We start from the raw sequence: 13,804 nt of genomic DNA, 5'->3' as shown, positions 1-13,804 counted from the left end.
CAGATGTCAAAATGGTTAAGCATTCAATCGTATTTATTGAGCGCTTACTGTGTGCAGAGCACTGTACTAAGCGCTTGAGAAGTCCAATTGGGCAACATATAGAGACAGTCCCTACCCAACAGTGGGCTCACAGTCTAAAAGGGGGAGACAGAGAACAAAACCAAACACACTAACAAAATAAATAGTAAATATGCACAAGTAAAATAGAGTAATAAATTCATTCAATCGTATTTATTGAGCGCTTACTGTGTGCAGAGCACTGTACTAAGCGCTTGGGAAGTCCAACTGGGCAACATATAGAGACAGTCCCTACCCAACAGTGGGCTCACAGTCTAAAAGGGGGAGACAGAGAACAAAACCAAACACAATAACAAAATAAAATAAATAGTAAATATGCACAAGTAAAATAGAGTAATAAATTCATTCATTCAATCGTATTTATTGAGCGCTTACTGTGTGCAGAGCACTGTACTAAGCGCTTGGGAAGTCCAATTGGGCAACATATACAGTCCCTACCCAACAGTGGGCTCACAGTCTAAAAGGGGGAGACAGAGAACAAAACATATTAACAAAATAAAATAAATAGAATAATATCTTAATATAATAATGGCATTTAATAAATGCCATCACTATTATTATTATTATTCCCACCGAGGCCCACGGTTTCTCGGGTCTCTTAGGGGTGTCACGTGGTGTTGGGGGATGTTCGTTGCTAAGAGACGGTCCCTGACGTCATCTGAGGGCGCCCGGGTCGGACGCGCGTGCGCGGGGCGTCATCAGAGGGGCGCCCCGTGTTGGACGCGCGTGCGCGGGACGTCATCGGGGGGCGGACGCGTGTGCGCGCAACGTCGTCAGAGGGCGCCACAGGGGGTCGGACGCGCGTGCGCGCGACGTCATCGGAGGGCGCCGGCGCCGTCTGAGGCGATGGCGGCGATGGCGTCGTCGTCGTCGAGGCCGCCGCGGCCCAAGAAGGAGCCGCAGCCGCTCGTCATCCCCAGGAGCGCCGCCGACGAGCAGAGGCTGAGGCTCGAGAGGCTCATGAAGGCCCCGGTGAGCCTCGGGGACACAACCCCCCACAGAAGCAATCAATCAATCGTATTTATTGGGCGCTTACTGGGTGCAGGGCACTGTACTAAGCGCTTGAGAAGTCCAAATTGGCAACACATATACACAGAAGCAGCGGGGCCCAGCCGACACAGCCCGGGCTGGGGAGAGCAGAGGTCATGGGTTCGAATCCCGCCTCCGCCACACGTCTGCTGTGTGACTTTGGGCGAGCCACTTCGCTTCTCTGGGCCTCAGTTCCCTCATCTGGAAAATGGGGGTGAAAACTGTGAGCCCCCCGTGGGACAACCTCATTCATTCATTCATTCAATCGTATTCATTAAGTCATTCATTCAATCGTATTTATTCAGTGATTTATTCAATCGTATTTATTCAGTCAGTCGGTCAATCGTATTTATTCAGCCTTTCGTTCAATCGTATTTATTCAGTCATTCAATCGTGTTTATTCAGTCATTCATTCAATCGTGTTTATTCAGTCATTCATTCAGTCGTGTTTATTCAGTCGTATTTATTCAGTCATTCATTCAATCGTATTTATTCAGTCATTCGTTCAGTCGTATTCAGTCATTCATTGAATCGTATTCAGTCGTATTTCTTCAGTCATTCATTCAGTCGTATTGCTTCAATCAGTCGTATTTACTGAGCGCTTACTATGTGCAGAGCACTGTACTAATCAATCAATCAATCGTATTTATTGAGCGCTTACTATGTGCAGAGCACTGTACTAAGCGCTTGGGAAGTACAAATTGGCATCACATAGAGACAGTCCCTACCCAACAGTGGGCTCACAGTCTAAAAGGGGGAGACAGAGAACAGAACCAAACATACCAACAAAATAAAATAAGTAGGATAGAAATGTACAAGTAAAATAAATAAATGAATAAATAAATAGAGTAATAAATATGTACAACCATATATACATATATACAGGTGCTGTGGGGAAGGGAAGGAGGTAAGACGGGGGGATGGAGAGGGGGACGAGGGGGAGAGGAAAGAAGGGGCTCAGTCTGGGAAGGCCTCCTGGAGGAGGTGAGCTCTCAGCAGGGCCTTGAAGGGAGGAAGAGAGCGAGCTTGGCGGAGGGGCAGAGGGATTGGGCATTCCAGGCCCGGGGGATGACTGTACTAAGCGCTTGGGAAGTACAAATTGGCAACATATAGAGACAGGCCCTACCCAACATTGGGCTCACAGTCTGAAAGGGGTCAGTCATTCCTTCAGTCGTATTTCTTCAGTCATTCCTTCAGTCGTATTTCTTCAGTCATTCATTCAGTCGTATTTCTTCAGTCATTCATTCAGTCGTATTTCTTCAGTCATTCATTCAATCGTATTTATTGAGCGCTTACTGTGTGCAGAGCACTGTACTAAGCGTTTGGGAAATTCAAGTTGGCCACATAGACGGTCCCCACTTGTCAGCTGTGTGACTTTGGGCAAGTCACTTTGCTTCTCTGGGCCTCAGTTCCCTCATCTGGAAAATGGGGATGAAGACTGTGAGCCCCCCGTGGGACAACCTCGTTCATTCATTCATTCAATCGTATTTATTCATTCATTCAATCGTATTCAGTCATTCAATCGTATTTATTCAGTCATTCGTTCAGTCGTATTTATTCAGCCATTCATTCAATCGTATTTATTCCGTCATTCCTTCAATCGTATTTATTGAGCGCTTACTGTGTGCAGAGCCCTGTATAAAGCGCTTGGAAAGTGCAAGTTGGCAACATATAGAGACGATCCCCACTTGTCAGCTGTGTGACTTTGGGCAAGTCACTTCACTTCTCTGAGCCTCAGTTACCTCGTCTGGAAAATGGGGGTGAAAACTGTGAGCCCCCCGTGGGACAACCTCATCATGCAATCATATTTATTTAGTCATTCATTCAATCGTATTTATTCAGTCATTCATTCAATCGTATTCAGTCATTCATTCAATTGTATTCATTCATTCATTCAGTCGTCTATAGTAATAATAATAATAATACTATATTGAGCGCTTACTGTGTGCAGAGCACTGTATTAAGCGCTTGGGAAGTACAAGTTGGCAGCATAGAGGGACGGTCCCCACTTGTCAGCTGTGTGACTTTGGGCAAGTCACTTCTTCTCTGGGCCTCAGTTCCCTCATCTGGAAAATGGGGATGAAGACTGTGAGCCCCCCATGGGACAACCTCATTCATTCATTCAATCGTATTTATTCACTCATTCATTCAATCGTATTTATGGAGCGCTTACTGTGTGCAGAGCACTGTACTAAGCGCTTGGGAAGTACAAGTTGGCAACAGAGAGACGGTCTCCACTTGTCATCCGTGTGACTTTGGGCAAGTCACTTCACTTCTGGGCCTCAGTTCCCTCATCTCAAAAATGGGGACTGAGACTGGGAGCCCCACGTGGGACAGGGACTGCCCAACCTGATTATCTTGTGTCCACCCCAGTGCTTAGTACAGTGTCTGGTGCATATTAATAATAATAATAACGGTATTTGTTAAGCGATTACTAGGCATTTGCCCGAAGAAATCAAATGTAAACCTGTCCTTGTCCCCACATTGCAGGATAAAACTGTGCCAATCCCAGAGAAGATCAATGAGTGGGCACCCAGGCCTCCCCCTGAATTCGTCAGAGATGTGATGGGTAAGGAGGCTGTCTGGGGGAGAAAACTGAGCTTTTTGTAAAAAAAAAAATCCAAAATGAATTGTAGTTTTCCCAAAAGAGCCGGGGTGGAGGGTGGGAGAGGATAGTAGAAGCAGTGTGGCTCAGTGGAAAGAGCCCGGGCTTTGGAGTCAGAGGTCATGGGTTCGAATCCCGGCTCCGCCACATGTGTGCTGTGTGACCTTGGGCAAGTCACTTCTCGGAGCCTCAGTTCCCTCATCTGTAAAATGGGGGTGAAGGCAGTGAGCCCCACGTGGGACAGCCTGATCACCTTGTATCCCCCCACAGAGCTTAGAACAGTGCTTTGTACATAGTAAGCGCTTAACAAATGTTGTCATTATTATTATTGTTATTATCTGGGTGTGTGTGGGTGAAAGCAGCTTACCCTTTGTCCTGCAAGAAAAAGAGAAAACAGACTATGTTAATACCCTTAAACTGGACCCAAACCTTGAAAAGCCCCTAGCCCTGGGGCGCTCTCCGAAAGCCAGTCTGGAGCGTGGGGGCCTCCTCGAGGCACTGAACTACAAGGAAGAGCAGAGTCGGGGACCCCTGCAGCAAGGAGGAGGTCCCCCCTGACCCCAAGACCCCAAGACTTTTAGACTGTGAGCCCACTGTTGGGTAGGGACTGTCTCTACATGTTGCCAACTTGGACTTCCCAAGCGCTTAGTACAGTGCTCTGCACACAGTAAGCGCTCAGTAAATACAATTGATTGATTGAATGATTGATTGAAGACCCCAGCCCTGGAAGAAAATCCAGGATTGGCCATCTCAGGAGGGGAGCTAAAGACCCCTGTTTGTGTCCTTTAAATACATAACCAGAGAAAACAAGCTGTGAGTGGGCGGGGGCTCATCGTGAGTTCTGCCACTTGTCAGCTGTGTGACTTTGGGCAAGTCACCTCACTTCTCTGGGCCTCAGTTCCCTCATCTGGAAAATGGGGATGAAGACTGTGAGCCCCCCTGTGGGACAACCTGATTACATTGTCTCTACCCCAGCGCTTAGAACAGTACTTGGCACTGTAAACACTTAACAAAAACCATCATCATTATTATCCCAACCCGGCACAGGAGCGCTTAACTGTGTGCAGAGCACTGTACCCAGCATTTGGGAGAGCACAGTATAACAATCTCCCCCTTCTCGACTGTGAGCCCACTGTTGGGTAGGGACCGTCTCTATATGTTGCCCACTTGTACTTCCCAAGCGCTTAGTACAGTGCTCTGAACACAGTAAGCGCTCATGCGATTGAATGAATGAATGAATGAACAATAAGTAGACACATTCCCTGCCCATAATGAACTTAAAGTCTAGAGGGGTTGACAGACATTAATATAAATAAATAATGGATATAATAATAACGATGGCATTTATTAAGCGCTTACTATGTGCAAAACACCGTTCTAAGCGCTGATGTGGGTATAAGGGCCGGAGGCTGGGAGAGGGGATGAATAAAGAGAGCGAGTTGGCGTGAGAGAGAAGGGAATGGGAGAAGAGGAAAGGGAGGCTCAGTCAGGGAAGGCTTCTTGGAGGAGGTGGGCCTTCAGTAAGGCATCGAAGGAAGGGAGAGTGATTATCGGATATGAGGAGGGAGGGCATTCCAGGCCAGAATCAGGACAGCGGGCAAGAGGTCGGCGGTGAGATGGATGCGATTGAGACCTGGGATCTGGGTCCAGATGGGACGGGAAGGTTTTCAGGAGGGGAGGGGGCCCGGAGACTTGCCCGAGCCAGCCGGGCAATCAACCATACCCGTCTCGTTGGCAGGTTCCAGCGCCGGGGCCGGCAGCGGAGAGTTCCACGTGTACCGCCACCTCCGCCGGAGGGAATACCAGAGGCAAGACTTCATGGACGCCATGGCCGAGAAGGTTAGTGGGAGGAGCCCTGCTGGTGGGGGGACCAGCAAACTCACGCTCACCCCTGCACACCTCTGCGTCGGCAGCGGATGATGGGAAGCTAGAGCTAAACGGTTGGCAGGTGGGAACAATCAATCGTATTTATTGAGCGCTTACCGTGTGCAGAGCACTGTACTAAGCGCTTGGGAAGAACAAGCTGAAAGGGCCTGATGAGGGGCGGGGAGACCGCGGAGGTCGGGGGTCACCCGGGGCCTGGCTCCTCTCGGCCCGCGGGGGATGTTGAAGGCGGGAAGTGATGGGGGCTTGGCTGTTGGTGGGGCCTGCCCACGTGGTAGAGTTGTGCGCAAGGGAAAGTTGGAAGCAGCGGAGCCTAGTGGAGTCAGAAGGACCTGGGTTCTAATTCCGCTCTGCCACTCATCTGCTCTGTGACCTTAAGCGAGTCGCGTCACTCCTCTGTACCTCAGTGACCTCATCTCAGAGAAGCAGCGTGGCTCAGTGGAAAGAGCCCGGGCTTTGGAGTCAGAGGTCAGGGGTTCAAATCCCAACTCCGCCGATTGTCAGCTGTGTGACTTTGGGCAAGTCACTTCACTTCTCCGAGCCTCAGTTCCCTCATCTGTAAAATGGAGATTAAGACTGTGAGCCCCCCGTGGGACAACCTGATGATAATAATAATGGTGTTTATTAAGCGCTTACTATGTGCAAAGCACTATTCTAAGTGCTGGGGAGGTTACAAGGTTATCAAGTTGTCCCACGTGGGGCTCACAGTCTTAACCCCCATTTTACAGATGAGGGAACTGAGGCACAGAGAAGTGAAGTGACCTAACCAGAGTCACCCAGCTGAGAATTGGCGGAGCCGGGATTGGAACCCATGACCTCTGACTCCAAAGCCCGTGCTCATTCCAGTGAGCCACGCTGCTTCTCATCTTGTAAGATGACCTTGTAACCTCCCCAGTGCTCAGAACAGCGCTTTGCACATAGTGAGCGTTTAATAAATGCCATCATTATCGTCTGAAAAATGGGAATTAAGGCTGTGAGCTCTAGGTGGACAGGGACTGCGTCCAATCTAATTCGTTTCTATCCTAGCACTCAGTACAGTACCTGGCACATAGTAAGCATTTAACAGATACCATAAAGGGGAAAAAAAAGACAAAGTTGGCTGGGAGGAGTGAAGAGGGCGAGCCGAGGGGAGGATCGGTGCGTGGTGACGTCGTCCCGCCACCCGGCCGTGACCTCCCTCACACGAGCCGTCCTTTGCAGCAAAGAAAGGATGAAGAGTTCCAGCAGCGCCTGCAGAGAAACAAGGCGGCGGCCGAGGAGCAGACGGCCAAGCGCAGGAAGAAGCGGTGAGGACGGCGGCGGCGGGGGCGGCGGGGGCCGGGCCGGGCCGGGCGGGAAGGGAAGCCAAGCTGGGGCCCAAGACCACGTGGGAGGGGGAGGCGCCTCACCAGCTGGACTCTGCTCCACAGCCAGAAGATGAAGGAGAAGAAGCTGTTGGCCAAGAAGGCTAAACTGGAACAGAAGCAGCAGAAAGAAGGTACGTGGCCCGGGGCCGCTCGCCCCTGGGGTCCGCCGCGCCCGGCGGCCGAGTTTCTGCCGCCCGGAAGATCGGGAGAGGGGGTCGGGATCTCTCCAGAGGGCTCCCACTGGGGAAGCGGTCCATAATAATAATAATAATAATGTTGGTATTTGTTAAGCGCTTACTATGTGCAAAGCACTGTTCTAAGCGCTGGGGTAGATACAAGTTGATCAGGTTGTCCCACGTGAGGCTCACAGTCTTAATCCCCGTTTTACAGATAGGGTAACTGAGGCACAGAGAAGTTAAATGACTTGCCCAAAGTCACACAGCTGACAATTGGCAGAGCCGTGGTTTGAACCCATGACCTCTGACTCCAAAGCCGGGGCTCTTTCCACTGAGCCACGCTGCCTGGTGGATGGACCGTCCCTAGAGAAGCAGTGTGGCTCAGTGGAAAGAGCCTGGGCTTTGGAGTCAGAGGTCATGGGCTCAAATCCCGGCTCTGCCAATTGTCAGCTGGTGTGACCTTGGGCAAGTCACTTCACTTCTCTGGGCCTCAGTTACTTCATCTGTAAAGTGGGGATTAAGACTGTGAGCCCCCTGTGGGACAACTTGATTGCCTTGTAACCTCCCCAGCGCTTAGAACAGTGTTCTGCACATAGTAAGCACTTAATAAATGCCATCTGCTCCTTGTCTGGGTGCACTCGGGGCCCAACTGGATGGTGGGCCCCGTCCTCTTCCCCCCCACCTTACCTCCTTCCCTTCCCCACAGCACCTGTATATATGTATATATGTTTGTATGTATTACTCTATTTATTTTACTTGTACATTTTTATTCTGTTAATATGGTTAATATGTTTTGTTCTCTGTCTCTCCCTTCTAGACTGTGAGCCCACTGTTGGGTAGGGACCGTCTCTATATGTTGCCAACTTGGACTTCCCAAGCGCTTCGTACAGTGCTCTGCACACAGTAAGCGCTCAATAAATACGATTGAATGAATGAATGGTAGACTGTGAGCCCACTGTTGGGTAGGGACCGTCTTTACATGTTGCCAACTTGGACTTCCCAAGCGCTTAGTACAGTGCTCTGCACACAGTAAGCGCTCAATAAATACGATTGAATGAATGGTAGACTGTGAGCCCACTGTTGGGTAGGGACCGTCTCTAGATGTTGCCAACTTGGGCTTCCCAAGCGCTTAGTACAGTGCTCTGCACACAGTAAGCGCTCAATAAATACGATTGATTGATTGGTACCTCCATCCTTAACCGGAAGACCGCACAGTGTGGCGGGGTGGTGAGGGATTCTGCGGAGGGGATGCTGTGACCCCCCAGGAGAGTTGAGAGGCGGAGTAATGGGGTGGTCTACTCCACCAAGGGGCTTTCCCTGCAGTCGTCAAGAGCGCTGTCCAAGATGCCTCCTGAACTCCCAGTACCAGGCCCTAGGGAACAGAAAGCAGGGGTGAGACCCTGTCATTCATTCATTTGTTGTCGTATTTATTGAGCGCTTACTGTGTGCAGAGCACTGGACTAAGCGCTTGGGAAGTCCAAGTTGGCAACCGACAGAGATGGTCCCTACCCAACAGTGGGCTCACAGTCTAGAAGGGGGAGACAGAGAACAAAACATATTAACAAAATAAAATAGAGTAATAAGTACATACAAACATATACATATATTCAGGGGCTGTGAGGAGGGGAAGGAGGTAAGGCGGGGGGATGGAGAGGGGGAGGAAGGGATGAGGAAGGAGGGGGCTCAGGCTGGGAAGGCCTCCTGGAGGAGGTGAGCTCTCAGTAGGTCCTTGAAGGGAGGAAGAGAGCTAGCTTGGAAAAATACGGAACGCTTCGCAAATTTGCGTGTCGTCCCCCGTCCTCGCGATGGTTTCGGCTTAGCAGGGAGAAGACACACGTTCTCGCGTTGGCCCAGTGCCGGCTCCGGCCAGCCTTGCCCGGTTGCTCCCTGCTGCTTGGAAACTGCTTGACTTCCCTCCTCAAATCCGACAGACAATTCCTCTCCCCAACTTCCAAGCCTTATTGAAGGCTCATCTCCTCCAAGAGGCCTTCCCTGATTAAGCTCCTCTCCCACTTCCTCGGCGTCACCCTGTCTTGCTTCCCTTTATTCGTCCCCGCTCCCAGCCCCACAGCACTTACGTCCACATCTGTTATTTATTTCTATTAGTGTCAGTCTCCCCCTCTAATAATAATAATAATAATGTTGGTAGTTGTTAAGTGCTTACTACTACTACTAATAATGTTGGTAGTTAAGTGCTTACTAATAATAATAATAATAATGTTGGTAGTTATTAAGTGCTTACTAATAATAATAATAATAATGTTGGTAGTTAAGTGCTTACTACTACTACTACTAATAATAATGTTGGTAGCTGTTAAGTGCTTACTAATAATAATAATAATAATAATGTTGGTAGTTGTTAAGTGCTTACTATGTGCCACGCACTGTTCTAAGCGCTGGGCCTGCCCATCGCGGGCAGGGAGTGTGTCTGCTTATCATTATGTTGTACTCGCCAAAGCGCCTAGTACAGTGCTCTGCACACAGTGAGTGCTCAATAAATGCAAATGAATTAGTAAAAGAAAGGATCCACCTGTCCCCAGCAAGTCACGTCCTTCCCTGGCATCTGGCCAGAACGCTGGGGGGGTCGAGGTAGCCAAGCCAGACTCATATCAATTAATCATATTTATTAATAATAATAATAATAATAATGATAGCATTTATTAAGCGCTTACTATGTGCAAAGCACTGTTCTAAGCGCTGGGGAGGTTACAAGGTGATCAGGTTGTCCCACGGGGGGTTCACAGTCTTAATCCCCATTTTACAGATGAGGGAACTGAGGCCCAGTGAAGTGACTTGCTGCGTGCAGAGCACAGTACTAAGCGCTTGGGAGAGAAGTAGCATGGCCTAGTGGCAAGAGCGTTTGCTTGGGCGTCAGGGGACGTGGGTTCGAATCCAGCCCCACCACCTGTCTGCTGGGTGACCTTGGCCAAGTCACTTGACTTCCCTGTGCCTCAGTTACCTCGCCTGTAAAATGGGGATTAAGGCTGTAAGCCCCGCGTGGGACAACCTGATTACCTTGTATCTGTCCCAGCTCTTAGAACAGTGCTTAGCACATAGTAAGCGCTTAACAAATACCATCATTATTGTTATTATTATATAACAAGCACATTCCCTGCCCACAGCAAGCTTATAGTTTAGAGAGAAGCTGGGGGTGCCCAGATGGCCAAGTCGGACCCGTTGTTATTATTATTACCATTATTATTATTATATAACAAGCACATTCAGCATGGCTCAGTGGAAAGAGCCCGGGCTTGGGAGTCAGAGGTCATGGGTTTGAATCCCGGCTCTGCCACATGTCTGCTGTGTGACCTTGGGCAAGTCAGTTAACTTCTCTGAGCCTCAGTTCTCTCATCTGTAAAATGGGGATTAAGACTGTGAGCCCCCCGTGGGACAACCTGATCACCTTGTATCCCCCCCCCAGCGCTTAGAACAGTGCTTTGCACATAGTAAGCGCTTAACAAATGCCATTATTACATTACATTCCCTGCCCACAGCAAGCTTACAGTCTAGAGAGAAGCTGGGGGCGTCCAGATGGCCATGTCGGACCCGTTGTAGATGGTATCTACCATTATTATTATTATTATTATTATAATATAACAAGCACATTCCCTACCCACAGCAAGCTTATAGTTTAGAGAGAAGCTGGGGGCGTCCAGATGGCCAAGTCGGACCCGTTGTAGATGGTATCTACCATTATTATTATTATTATCATTATTATTATAGAGAAGCAGCGTGGCTCAATGGAAAGAGCACGGGCTTTGGAGTCAGAGGTCATGGGTTCAAATCCCGGCTCCGCCAACTGTCAGCTGTGTGACTTTGGGCAAGTCACTTCACTTCTCTGTGCCTCAGTTCCCTCATCTGTAAAATGGGGATTAAAACTGTGAGCCCCCCGGGGGACAACCTGATCACCTTGTCACCTCCCCAGCGCTTAGAACAGTGCTTTGCACATAGTAAGCGCTTAATAAATACCATTATTATTATTATTACTACATAACAAGCACATTCCCTGCGCACAGCAAACTTATAGTTTAGAGAGAAGCTGGGGGCATCCAGATGGCCAAGTTGGACCCGTTGTAGATGGTATTTACCATTATTATCTGGTATCTACCAGTTAAGTGGTAGAAAAAAAATCAATCCTATTTCTTCCTCAGAAACAGGCGGGGCAATTATGTGAGCAAATGCAATACAACCGTCAATAGCTGTATTCAGAAATGTCAAAGTCCTGCACATACTCTTTCCCTTCTGCCTTTAGATCGCAAACTCTGCAAGCAGGGTTAGCGTCGTTTTAACCTATCGAGCCTGGTTCAATGCTGAGTATGTAGTACATAATAAATGTTAGTTGACTGGCATTCCGCTATTTGGATGTGTAAGTCCATTATGGATAGCAGGAGTGTTGTACTTCCCAAGCGCTTAGTACAGTGCTCTGCACACTGGAAGCGCTCAATAAATACGATTGAATGAGTGAATGAATGAATTATTATTATTGTATAACTAGCACATTCCCTGCCCACAGCAAGCTTATCATCATCAATCGTATTTATTGAGCGCTCACTATGTGCAGAGCACTGTACTAAGCGCTTGGGAAGTACAAACTGGCAACATATAGAGACAGTCCCTACCCAACAGTGGGCACACAGTCTAAAAGCGTATAGTTTAGAGAGAAGCTGGGGGTGCCCAGATGGCCAAGTCGGACCCGTTGTAGATGGTATCTACCATTACTATTATTATATAATGAGCACATTCCCTGCCCACAGCAAGCTTACAGTCTAGAGAGAAGCTGGGGGCGCCCAGATGGCCAAGTCAGACCCGTTGTAGGTGGTATCTGCTCCACGTACCCCCTCCGCTGGGCCCGACCTGGGACTGGGCCCCGTGGCTTTGGGGGTCATCGGCAGCCGAGGAAGGGCCGGGCTGGCATGGGGCGGCTGCGGGGCCGGAGGCCGCGGTGCCCGATGAGACGAGGCCAGCAGGAGGGCGGGTGAGACCCGTCCCGGCCCACCCCGGGCCCGTGGGGCCCGCCGTCTACACGGTTCCCCCAAGTGATGATGGGATTTTCTGAGCGCCTGCTGCTGCCCGTCAGTAGAGCCCAGCGTCAGGTGTCAAGGGGGGCTGATTTAGGAAGGTGCCCACTTGGGCAGGGCTGCGGGAAACAGACGGGAGGAACCGAGGGGGTCGGCAGTGACTGCTTGTCACTCGGTGGCAGCCAAATTTAGGTTCTCGGATAAGTTGGCATGTGGCGGCCCCCCTCCCCATCCTGAGCCTCGCCCCTCACCTCGGACCCTGCCCAACCCCACCTCCCGTAACAACGTGTCCTTCTCTTACAGGGTCCGATCGTTCTCCAGAGCAGCCGCCCAGTGACTCGGAGGAGGAAGAGGAAGAGGAGGACCAGCCCAGCTTTGTGATGGGAGGCCGGTGATGGGGCCAGGCCCGGTGAAAGTATGGCTTGCTGGGTGTCGAGGACAGAAACACCATCCGCTGTGGCCCCTCTGTAGCTTCGTGGGGAGCCAGGCCGAACTCCCCACGTTGCCGCCTCGCCGAAACGAGACCCCCGAAGCCCCGGGGCGTCCCAGGAGCCCTCAGGCGGAGCCTCGGGTCGGGGGGCGGGGGTCGCCCCAGGAAGCAGCTGTTGGGCATTCGAACAAAATCCGTTTCTCCGCGGAGATAGCTGGCTGCCGAGTTTTGCAACACAGGTTTCGGTGGAGTCCTGGCAGCCCTGGGCCCCAGACGGCCATTTGTGAAAAACAGAAAAGACACATGGGGGCAGGGGAGGGAGGCGCTCTTTGGGGGAGCAGCGGCCAACGTGGAGAACCAAAGCCCGTCGGGCAAGATGGTGCTCCCGGCCCGAGCCCCGACCTCTGGGGAGACCCTTTAACCTTCAGGGCCTCGTGGGGGCTGACCTCGGCCCCCGACCGGTGCCCGGGTTTGGGAGCCGGGGTGGGGGCAGAAGCAGATCCGTTCCCCTCCTTTCTTCGGGTTATGAGAATAAACCTCCTCCCCATCTTAGATTTAGTCAAGTGTGTTGGTGGGTGGGGCACTTTGGGCGGTTGGGTCAGCTGAGGCTTGAGGAGGGGACAGCCTGTCCTATAAAAGAATAATAATTGTGGTATTTAAGTGTTTACTCTGTGTCAGTCACTGTTCTAATAATAATAATAATATTGCCATTTAAGCGCTTACTATGTGCCAAGCACTGTTCTAAGCACTGGGGGGATACAAGGTGATCAGCTTGTCCCACGTGGGGCTCGCAGCCTTCATCCCCATTTTACAGATGAGGGAACTGAGGCTCAGAGAAGCTAAGTGACTTGCCCAAGGTCACACCGCTGACAAGTGGCAGAGCCGGGATTCAAACCCATGACCTCCAAGCGTTGGGGTAGATGCAGGCTATTAGGTTTTATTTTACTTGTCCATAGCTGTTCTATTTATTTTATTTTGTTAGTATGTTTGGTTTTGTTCTCTGTCTCCCCCTTCTAGACTGTGAGCCCACTGGTGGGTAGGGACTCTCTATATGTTGCCAACTTGGACTTCCTAAGCGCTTAGTCCAGTGCTCTGCACACAGCGCTCAATAAATACGATTGATGATGATGATGGTGGTGTGGGCCCTGTCCCACCCAGGGTTCACGGTCTGAATCCCCCTTTTACAGATGAGGCACGGAGAGGAGAAGTGAAGTGATTAGCCCAAGGTCACAGAGCAG

The 13,804-nt window shown here is 50.3% G+C and overlaps 1 protein-coding gene across 1 annotated transcript; it reads left to right on the top strand.

The window, feature by feature from the left end:
• Window positions 1-918: 918 nt before the first annotated feature.
• On the top strand, window positions 919-13,224 carry PRKRIP1 (PRKR interacting protein 1). Its single transcript, XM_038759456.1, has 6 exons — window positions 919-1,050; window positions 3,598-3,676; window positions 5,451-5,551; window positions 6,797-6,882; window positions 7,006-7,073; window positions 12,440-13,224. The coding sequence occupies exons 1-6, from the start codon at window positions 925-927 to the stop codon at window positions 12,529-12,531; spliced, it is 552 nt and encodes a 183-aa protein (XP_038615384.1). The 5' UTR covers window positions 919-924; the 3' UTR covers window positions 12,532-13,224.
• The last annotated feature ends 580 nt before the right edge of the window (window positions 13,225-13,804 follow it).

The sequence above is a fragment of the Tachyglossus aculeatus genome, chromosome 17 (assembly GCF_015852505.1).
Source record: "Tachyglossus aculeatus isolate mTacAcu1 chromosome 17, mTacAcu1.pri, whole genome shotgun sequence".
Lineage (NCBI taxonomy): Eukaryota > Metazoa > Chordata > Mammalia > Monotremata > Tachyglossidae > Tachyglossus > Tachyglossus aculeatus.
The sequence above is the reverse complement of the archived record's forward strand: the minus strand, read 5'-3'. Positions and strand labels throughout refer to the sequence as shown.

What these genes read in the sequence shown, in the direction of transcription:
- PRKRIP1 (XM_038759456.1), top strand. Translation starts at nt 925, where the DNA reads ATGGCGGCGATGGCGTCGTCGTCGTCGAGGCCGCCGCGGCCCAAGAAG. An exon ending in GCCAAGCGCAGGAAGAAGCG is followed by an intron (nt 6,883 to 7,005) that starts GTGAGGACGGCG and finishes TCTGCTCCACAG; the next exon opens with CCAGAAGATGAAGGAGAAGA. An exon ending in ACAGAAGCAGCAGAAAGAAG is followed by an intron (nt 7,074 to 12,439) that starts GTACGTGGCCCG and finishes CTTCTCTTACAG; the next exon opens with GGTCCGATCGTTCTCCAGAG.